At 45.0% G+C, this 11,036-nt stretch overlaps 1 protein-coding gene across 4 annotated transcripts in view; it reads left to right on the top strand.

Moving 5' to 3' along the window:
• Positions 1-597: 597 nt before the first annotated feature.
• WDR49 (WD repeat domain 49) overlaps positions 598-11,036 on the top strand; it is a 204,440-nt gene continuing 194,001 nt past the window's right edge. For 3 of the 4 annotated variants that reach the window (XM_073626143.1, XM_073626145.1, XM_073626144.1), the window contains exons 1-2: positions 600-737; positions 871-1,049. In XM_073626143.1, coding sequence (XP_073482244.1) covers positions 891-1,049 — 159 coding nt within the window. In that variant the 5' untranslated portion in view covers positions 600-737; positions 871-890. Of the gene's footprint in view, positions 738-870; positions 1,050-11,036 lie in introns of all 4 variants that reach the window. The other variant, XM_073626146.1, reaches the window with a different exon arrangement.

The following is an 11,036-nucleotide window of genomic DNA, read 5'->3' as shown; positions in this document are numbered from 1 at the left end:
TTGTGGGAAAAAAGAACATACATTTTGTTTGGGTACAACATCGCACGACCGTGCAATTGGCAGTTAAAGCGACGCAGTGCCGTATAGCAAAAAATGGCCTGGTCAGGAAGGGGGTAAATTCTTCCGGGGCTGAAGTGGTTAAACAATATGGACATTGTAAAATTTAACAGGTATACATCGTATATGGATGAAATGAACAGAAGACAGATGTGCTATCTGATGCACCCTTCTCAATTTCTATCTATATTCCCTCATCTGTCGATGTGAAAATGCTCTTCAGTGATCTCAATCACTAATTTCGGAATAAGAACACAGCACTTTTTGTTGGCTAGTATAAGGATATCAGTATTTGTCTCATAATTCAATGCACTTAGGATCTCTATTGCTTTTCACTTTGTGAGAAGGGTGGATTTGGTGTGCACTACATTGCTTTTTGTGACATAAAGTCAGTTGTCAGTGTGATGTCTGATTAATACGTGTAAACGTTGCATTGTGTCATTGAAGAGCCCTGGCTAGCAGAGTAGGTCATATGAAAAGTACTTGGTTGGGACGGGTAGGGGTGTGTGTTGCTCAGCTTTGTATAGAGTTGCCAAGTAACCAGTCACTGAGAAGCCTTGAAGTAAAGACATAAACATTCCTCCATTCCTGTCAATGCAATTTCTCACACCCAGCAAATCTTTGGGCAGAAGACAGCTTTGCAAATGTGAAAAAGAAGTTCAAACTTCATGTTTACAGAGGTATGTAAGAAAACTTCACTGTACTTCTTATTACCAAACTATAAATAATTCACATTGTATCTGTTCTGTATGTTCCAATGAAAATCCCTGATTGTAATCTACCTCTGACATGTTTTCAATGCAAAACACAAAGGTGTTGATTAGAAAGCAAAGATGAACAGCCAGTTCCTTCACCCTAATGAAAGACAACCCAGTGTGCCTGCCGCCGTCCCGTTAAGCGAGGAAGGGTCTGAAGGAGGCCGACATCTAGGGGAATCGATTGAAAACAGGCTCAGTATAAAGGATTTCACCGCAATTCAAAATCTGTTCAAGGTGAGTTAAAATACAAATACACAAATAGAAAGATTTCTTTCTTTTGAGAGGAGAAATGCCTTCCGGGTACATCATATTTTTACATGGACTCATTATAATGCTGGCCAGTTTGTGAGATGCCATGGAAGTGCTTGCACTGCAGTGCAGAGTACAAGTATGGAAACTTCAGCTCATGCTTCCCAATGGCTGCATTGAGATACGCATTTCCAGTGCTGTGTGTGTTCTGTTGCGGGAATTCTCCTTCACTTTGTGTCCCAGAAACCAAACAGAATGTAAAATGAATTTCTTCCAATGCTGACCATACACCAGTAGAAAAATGTGTCTTTGTATCATACACTCCATTTACATTATCAGGATCAAATTGAAGATCATTTTCAACTGAAGTGACATGGGAAATTGTAGTGAAAGGATGGACATTCTTTTCTCAAACAAATGAAATTCTATCTTTGAATGCAGTTTTCATTCTGAAAAAAAAATGTACTTACCATGAACATAAAATTCAAAACATTGGCATGGCAATTGGATGAAAGTTTGAAAGATTTTGTTATAAACGATTTTTCTGAATTTAGGAATGAACATTCAAATGAAATGTTACTGGTGTACAGCCAACTTTAGAGAAAACTCTATCTGAGATAGCTGCAACTAAACTTGTGTCCCCACTGATAGATTTACCCTCACCTTTTTTTTCCATTGACAGTGGATGCCAACAAACGTGGTGTGTGACTAAAGCCAGTTAAAGATCACAGTGGCAACCTATCAGTGCAGCTAGTGATCTAGAGATATAGGATAAAGCCAGCCATAGACGGTGCGATTTTCTTTCCCGCTGAACTGGCCAAGATTCAAACCATGTATGGGCAGGCTGAATGTACCCAAGTTGATTGATTGATCTACATGGGTACATCCAGCTTGCCAGAGTTTACATGCGATTATTGCTAGCGGCTGTCATAATGTGTGTGTTCCCGGGCAAGCATGGCTTCCCCTCCTGCCGGGAGAACACAATGGCTCCGCAGGAGAAATCCCCCCATCAATGCTGCCTGTGTTAATGGGGGAATCAAGCGATTATATTTACTGCAACTTAGGTTGCATGATAGAAAATGACACCATCTATGGCCAACTTTATCCTTTATCCCCATATCACTAACTGCACTGGTAAGCTATCACCATGCCCTTTGCTTTGTAACAGTCTGTCTTTACCTACATACCAACTAAATATCTAAAGCTGAACATTAGGGATGAGCTTCGAGTTCGAGTTAAACCCATGTTCGACTCGAACATCGCCTGGTCGGCCGTTCGTCGAATTGCGAACGCTATGGGCCGTTCGCGCCAAATTCGAGTGGCACGTCACGGCCCATAATTCACTGCGGCTTTGCAGTGCATTGCTGACTGATGATTGGCCAAGCATGCACTATGACCCGCATGCTTGGCCAATCACAGCGCCGTCTGTACAGAGAGCCGTAATTGGCCAAAGCCAGGGTGACTCTTCTGGCAGCTGGGAAGGATGCAGGACAGGGTGCAGTAGTGTTGGAGGTTGTTCCGTCACCACGCCTCCAAAATTCTACTAGTGGTGATTCCGCCACACCTCTCTTCTCCACCCACTCCTCTTCTTCTTCCTCCATAGCCTCTTCCTGTGCTGATTTGTCCTCGGAACCAGCAGTGCTCTGTAGGTGCTACGCAAGCACGCAAGCAAAAAGATGCCATGCGGTGCTTGAGCTGGTGTGCTTGGGGGAGAGGAGCCACACTGGGGCAGAGATTCTGTCAGCTCTGCAGGGGCAAGTTCAGAGGTGGTTGACGCCATGCCAATTTAAGGCAGGTATGGTGGTTTGTGACAACTGCTCCAACCTCCTCTCCGCCCTCTGACAGGGACAACTGACCCATGTGCCCTGTTTGGCTCACGTCCTTAACTTGGTGGTGCAGCGGTTCTTGGGCAGGTACCCGTGCTTATAGGATGTCCTGAGGCAGGCCAGGAAAATCTGTGTGCATTTCCGCAGGTCATATAATGCCAGTGCTCGGCTGGCTGACCTCCAAAAGGAATTTAACCTGCCCAAGAACCGCCTAATCTGTGACATGCCTATCAGGTGGAACGCAATGTTGGCCATGCTGCAGCGCCTGCACATGCAGCAGAGGGCCATCAATGAGTACCTATGCGACTATAGTACCAGGACAGGGTCAGGGGAGCTTGTTTTTTTTCCCCACGCCAGTGGGCTATGATCAGGGATGCATGCACTGCCCTGTCACCATTTGAGGAGGCCACGAGGATGGTGAGCAGTGACAGTGCATGCATCAGTGACACTGTCCCTCTTGTCCATCTGTTGGAGCACACGCTGCGTGGAATAATGGACAGGGCATTTGAGGCAGAACAGAGGGAGGAAGAGGAGGACTTCCTTACCTCTCAAGGCCCCCTTCATCCAGACAGTGTTCCTGTGTGCCCGCCGATCACACAGGAAGAGGAGGAGGATTGTGTCAGCATGGAGGTGGAGCCTGACACTCAGCATCAGCAGCAGTCTTCAAGGGATCATTTACAGTCTGAAGAAACCCATGGACTTGTACATGGCTGGGAGAAGGTGGCTGCGGATCATGTCGTCCTTAGTGACCCAGAGGACTCTGGAACGAATGCTTCAGCAAAACTATGCTGCATGGCCTCCCTGATCCTGCAAAGCCTGCGGAAGGATCCTCGTATTCATGGTATCAAGGGGAGGGATCATTACTGGCTGGCAACCCTCCTTGATTCACGTTACAAAGATAAGGTTGCAGACCTTATCTTGCCATTGCAGAGGGAGCAGAGGATGAAACATCTTTAGGAGGCCTTGCAGAAAGGTTTGTGCAACGCGTTTCCAGAGCCTGGGAGGTTACAATTTCCTGGTCCTCCTGGACAACGTGTTGCTGAGGCTTCGGTCAGTCACAGAAGGAGCGGTGGAGAAGGTGGCCGTCTGACCGATGCGTTCAGACAATTTTTTAGTCCGCAGCCCCAAGGTCTGATCGGTTCCAGCAACCATCGCCAGCGTCTGATTCACATGGTGCAGGATTACCTAGGGGCAAGATCAGACTTGGACACCTTTCCCACCGAAAATCCTCTGGGTTACTGGGTCTTGAGGATGGATCACTGGCCAGAGCTTGCACAGTATGCAATTGAGCTACTGGCCTGTCCTGCATCCAGCGTTCTTTTGGAACGCACATTCAGTGGTGCTGGAGGCTTTGTAACCAATCACAGGGTGTGCCTGTCCACCGAATCGGTAGATCAGCTGACCTTCATAAAAATGAATCAGTCTTGGATCACCAGCTACTAAGGACCTGATGCTGATGTAACCGATTGATTTTTTTTTATGTGAGATCCCTTCAAGACTGCCTATGCTGACGCTGAGTGACTATCCTGTTATGCTGAGTGACAATCCTCTTCCTCCTCAATTTTCATGCTGATAGCTTGTAAGAACATTTTTGGTTCTAGGCACCGCCACCAGTGGCCAAGGCCCAATTTTTCTGCCCCTGTTTAACAGGGGCGTGTAATTACAATTTTTGATGCAATACTTTGAAGCAGGGCTCATTCCTGTGCTCCAACTATAGTATCTGTAAGGGCTTGCAGTGTTGCAGCACCAGCACCAGTGCCCAAAGCCCAATTTTTCAGCCCCTGTTTAACAGGGGCGTATAATTACAATTTTTGCTGCCATACTTTTCAGCAGGGCTCATTCCTGCGCTCCAACTATAGCATCTGTGAGGGGTTGCAGTGTTGTGGCAGCAGTGCCTAAGGCCCAATTTTTCAGCACCTGTTTAACAGGGGCATGTAATTACAATTTTTGATGCAATACTTTGCAGCAGGGCTCATTCCTGCGCTCCAACTAGAGTATTTGTGAGGAGTTGCAGTGTTGTGGCACCAGCACCAGTGCCCAAGGCCCATTTTTTCAGCCCCTGTTTAACAGGGGCGTGTAATTACAATTTTTGATGCAATACTTTGCAGCAGGGCTCATTCCTGCACTCCAACTAGAGTATCTGTGAGGGGTTGCCGTGTTGTGGCACCAGCACCAGTGCCCAAGGCCCAAATTTTCAGCCCCTGTTTAACAGGGGTGTATAATTACAATTTTTGATGCAATACTTTGCAGCAGGGCTCATTCCTGCGCTCCAACTATAGCATCTGTGAGGGGTTGCAGTGTTGTGGCACCAGTGCCTAAGGCCCAATTTTTCTGCCCCTGTTCAACAGGGACATGTAATTACAATTCTTGATCTAATATTTCACAGCAGGGCCCATTCCTGCACCCACCAAGAGTAACTGTGAGGGCTTACACTGTTGTGGCAACACCACCACCACCACCAAAGGCCCAATTTTCTGCCCCTGTTCAACAGGTGCATGTAATTACAATTCTTGATATAATATTTCACAGTAGGGCCCGTTCCAGCGCCCACCAAGAGTAACTGTGAGGACTTATGCCCTGTATACACGGTTGGACATTGATTGGACATTCCGACAACAAAATCCATGGATTTTTTCCGACAGATGTTGGCTCAAACTTGTCTTGCATACACACGGTCACACAAAGTTGTCGGAAAATCCGATCATTCTGAACGCGGTGACGTAAAACACGTACGTCAGTATTAAAAACGGGGCAGTAGCCAGTAGCTTTCGTCTCTTAATTTATTCTGAGCATGCGTGGCACTTTGTGTGTCGGATTTGTGTACACACGATCGGAATTTAACCGATTTTGTTCTTGGAAAATTTTATAGCCTGCTCTCAAACTTTGTGTGTCGGAAATTCCTATGGAAAATGTGTGATGGAGCCTACACACGGTCGGAATTTCCGACAACAAGGTCCTATCACACATTTTCCATCAGAAAATCGTATCGTGTGTACAGGGCATAACAGTGTTGTGGCACCCGCAGCACCACCACCACCAAAGGCCCAATTTTTCTACCACTGTTCAACAATGGCATGTAATTACAATTCTTGATCTAATATTTCACAGCAGGTCCCGTTCCTGTGCCCACCAAGAGTAACTGTGAGGGCTTACAGTGTTGTGGCAACACCAACACCTAAGGCCCCAATTTCTGCAGAGTATATAGGGCAGGCCCCTACTTTCAAACATCCAACTTCCAAACGACTCCTACTTGCAAACGGAAGGAGACAACAGGAAGTGAGATGAAATTCTCTCCTGTAAGAGTTAATATGGGAAAAACGTTTCTCCTCTTCACTGATGCTTTATCACCAATCCTTGTTTCACTAAAAACCCCACTCACTAAAAACATTTGTCATTGAAACAGAAAGTGAGGTAAAATCTTCTGAAGAGGAGCACAGACAGCAAAACAAATGTTACAAGGGTGATAACCCTTCCCTATGTTTTCCAAAAAGCTTACAAATAGATTTTTTGGCTGGAGCTACACTTTAAAAATTTACCAGTTCAAAATTACAAACAGATTCTACTTAACACCAAACCTACAGTCCCTGTCTTGTTTGTATACTGCTGTTATTATTATTATACGCGATTTATATAGCGCCAACAGTTTACGCAGCGCTTTACAATGTATAGGGGGACAACACAATTACAGTACAATACAAAAGGTACAGGAGGGCCCTGCTCGTAGAGCTTACATTCTAAAGGGAGGGGGTGATGGTACAAAAGGCAATAGCTGCACAGAATCATTTAATGGGAGTTCAGAGTTTTGATGCTGTTCAGAGTATATAGGACCTGGGGGCCCCACGCCTTTCCTTTTTTTAATTTGGGTGCGGGGTTCCCCTTAATATCCATACAAGATCCAAAGGGCCTGGTAGTGGACTGGGGTGGGGGGGTACCCATGCCGTTTGTCTCACTGATTTTCATCCATATTGCCAGGACCCGACATTACATTAAAGCCGCAAGCAGTTTTAAATGACTTTTATTCCTTTACAAATGTCATTTTGTGCAGGGACTGTTCTAAGCACGGTAAACATGCGCCACTTTACAGGCATACTATAGACACCCCCCAGGTACGATATTTAAAGGAATATTTCACTTTTTTTCACTTTAAGCATTATTAAAATCACTGCTCCTGAAAAAATGGCCGTTTTTAAAACTTTTTTTTGCATTGATACATGTCCCCTGGGGCAGGACCCGGGTCCCTAAACCCTTTTTAGGACAATAACTTGCATATTAGCCTTTAAAATTAGCACTTTTGATTTTGAACATTTGAGTTCCATAGACTTCAATGGGGTTCTAAAGTTCGCGCAAACTTTCGGTCCATTTGCAGGTTCTGGTGCGAACCGAACCGGGGGGGTGTTCGGCTCATCCCTACTGACCATACATGTGGCAATTTGATTGCGTAACTAAAAGTCCAATTCCATTTTTTATTGCAATTAAAGACACTGAATGGTGGTTTCAAAAAGGAGGTGGGATTGAAATTGCCCCAAACAAACCCAGTGGGAAAATGTGATCTTATTTAACATAAATGCTGTAGTTTTTTTTCTGTTTTTTTATTCAGTTTTGTGTATAAAATTACGTTTTCCCAGGAAAATAAATGCTTTCTCTGTTAGAATTTTGACATCAATTTTTTTTTGTTTTAAGTGCCTAAAATCTGAAAAAAGTAACCTGTTTTCCCACTATCTTTTTATGTAGGTATTTTTACCCAGTGAGCATAGCCTCAGGAAATTACTCTATAAAGTATTTCTCCTTTCTCTGCGCACCATGCATTTATTGTATCTGTGAACAGGTATACACTATTATGTCAATTTTCTTTTTTTTTTACCTTTTTTTGGACTATGTTTTTATATTTATCTACACATTTAAACTGTAATACTGGATTCACATCTGTGAAGTGCATTAGTATTCATTTCACAAAGAAAGCCTTTTTATTTGATTGACCATTGGTCATCAATTTTACTGACATAATTCTGTCACATCTGATCTCTTTCTAAACACTAATGCCCTGTACACACGACCGGTTTTGCCGTCGGAATAAACTCTGAAGGTTTTTCCGACAGAATTCCGCTCAAGCTGTCTTGCATACACACGGTCACACCAAATTCCAACCGTCAAGAACTTGGTGACGTACAACACGTACGACGGGACAACACGTACGACATCTCGTACTTGATTCAGAGCATGCGTCATTTTTGGTACGTCGGAACAGCATACAGACGAGCGGTTTTCCTGATAGGAATTTGTTCCATTAGAAAAATATAGAACATGTTCTCTATCTAAGTCCGTCTGAATTTTCGACGTAAAAAGTCCGATGGGGCATACACATGGTCGGAATATACAATGAAAAGCTCCCGTCGGACTTTTTCTGTCAGAAATTCCGACCGTGTGTACGGGGCACAAGCCTAAAATGTATCTGCCATCTGCTTCCCTGAATCCATTAAAACGTCTCAAAATATTACTGAACCCTGATGATGGTGGAGCTTGGTTTGCCCCCAAAATGCATTAACCGTTGTTTTGTGAATCATTAAAGCTGTTTTGGACCTGTTGGAAGGTAGCCCTGTTTGCACGTGAACCGCCTAACTACAGCCAGTGCGCTCTCAGAGTGACCTTTGCTGCTCTGTATAAACAAGCATTGAAGACCTCACAACTCTTGGATAACACTTTGGAACATTTATTTTATAGGCTGCCTAACGCACCAGTTGTACAAAGAAAGCTGTACTAAAGCAGTGTACCACAACACATGGCATTGTATTGCGCTGTAGCACAGGTGTGTGGGGTTGAATACAGAATGCATGGCACAGCCGCGCAGCAGTGCACATAAAGCATGCAAGCAGTGCAACACTATACATCCAGCCTAAATGTTATCAAGTCTAAAGTACAAAAAAAAATCATGCCCCTGTAAAAAAAAAAAAAAAAAAATATATATATATATATATATATATATATATATATATATATATATATATATATATATATGTAAATATCAACCTCTTAAGCTGCCCGTGCCCCCAAACATTGCTCCAATCAAGAGGAATTGCTAAATGAAGTCTGTAAAAAAAAAAAAAACCTGACACTTCTGGAAGTGTCGATTTCCTGTGTTCCGACTCCCTACTCAGTGTTCACTGGGTTCTCCCTCTGGCCCTTACATCACTAATGTGTTCTTTAGTGATGTATGGGTTGGCAGGAGAAACCACTGTGCTACTAAGGACACAGGAGATTGACACTCCTGACTGATTGGAGTTTCATCCTATTATTCCTCTTTATCAGAGAAGCACAAGTCCACTCAGTACTTTTAGGCCCAGTTCACACCTATGCAAATTAGATGCGGCTTACACCGCATCCAATTCGCAGGACATTTTAAAACACATTCATTTGAATGCATCTGGTTCACATACGTGCGTTGCATTCGCATTGTGCATTGCCCAAAAAACGTGTGAGTTTTCTTGGCATTGCGGTGCGAAATACAAGCACATTATCTTCTATGGGAACGCATCTGATTCACAGATGCATTCCGTTCTGAACACAAATTCTCTCCTTCTCCTCACTACACCTCCCCCCTCTCCCCCTTTTCCCTGCTCACTGATCCGCAGCTACAACAGAGAGGAAACGCTGAACAGCTGTTTTTCCTCTTCTCAGAGAAAACGGAACTGGAATTCGCACCGCACATGTGTGAACTCAGCCTAAATATTTCAATGAATTTGATGAGTGGTGTTAAATTCAGAAGCTATCTCCTGTATACTATTATATAAAATATAGCAAAAATATGCCTAAAGCTGTGTACACAGAGAAATCACACACACATTTGATGGCAGACATCCCAACTCTCCCGCGGGTTGCGGGAGTCTCCCGCATTTGGCTGCGGGCTCTCGGACACCCGCGAGCACCGGGAGATCTCTCAGCTAAGCCTGTCACTCAGCCACAGACATAGGACAGAGCAGCCCGAGCAGCCCTAGGAGTACGGCCACAGTGGCCCCTCAGGCTGCTCTGTCTTATGTCTGTGGCTGAGTGTATCATAGGAGGCAGGAATTTGTGTGTGCTGCCGGATGGGGTGCCCACAGAGAACACGGATATCAATCCCCCCCCTACCTTCTCCCCCAGCAGCTGATGTTCAGTCACAGCCTGTGAGCCACATGGGGGTAAGTTAGTTCGAGCATCAGGATCTGCTCAATACCGCTTCTACCAGCCGGGAATGGAGAGCTATGCGCTGTTCTGTGATAACATGGCAGGTGGCTTGATGCAGGTTGCAGCACAGTGGCCGGCAGCACTAATTATTTGGAAAATGGCAGCTAAAGTGCTGGGACCCACCAGGAGACATGTGCCCAGCACTATCAACCTCCTGCATGTTTGAAAAGAAAGCTGCCTCCTTTCTGACCCCTTCATGCCCCAGCTTTGTTGTATATGACACACTATAGCAGAGAGGTTATTGTCTCCACAGTCAGCAGCTGATGTTCAGGCAACACTGCATGGAGTTAGTTCTCGCAGCGGTATCTGCTCAATACTATTCACACTGTCCAGGCTGCTGCAGCTGGTGACTTACACTTCCCTAACCTGCTCCTATACAGCCCTAGCCTGCCCCTATAGAGCCATAACCTGCCCCTATAGAGCCCTAGCCTGCCCCTATAGAGCCCTAACCTGCCCCTATAGAGCCCCAGCCTGCCCCTATAAAGCCCTAACCTGCCCCTTTAGAGCCTTAGCCTACTCATATAGAGCCCTAGCCTGCCCCTACAGAGCCCTAGCCTGCCCCTATAGAGCCCTAGTCTGCCCCTATACAGATCTAGCCTGTCACTATACTGCCCCCTCTCTTACTCTATCCTAAATGAAAAAAAATATATAAAGCTTTGGCCTGGCACTTTACTGCCCTAACCTGACACTGTACTGCTCAAGCAGTATAATTTGCCTGGATGTCACCTATGCTAGGTACACCATCGCCACCGTACATGTGTTGGGGATATTGTGTTGCACAGGACAACTTCATTAATTAATTTTTACAGGTGTGATTTTTCACCTCATTTTCTTTACTTTGCAGAATGCAGACATCCCAAGTCTCCCACGAGTCACGGGAGTCTCCCGCATTTGGCTGCGGGCTCACAGACACCTGCACAGGCACAAA

Source organism: Aquarana catesbeiana, linkage group LG04 (assembly GCF_042186555.1).
Source record: "Aquarana catesbeiana isolate 2022-GZ linkage group LG04, ASM4218655v1, whole genome shotgun sequence".
In the NCBI taxonomy this organism is placed as follows: Eukaryota; Metazoa; Chordata; class Amphibia; order Anura; family Ranidae; genus Aquarana; species Aquarana catesbeiana.
Note: the sequence above shows the minus strand (reverse complement) of the source record. Positions and strands in the feature narration are given on the sequence as shown.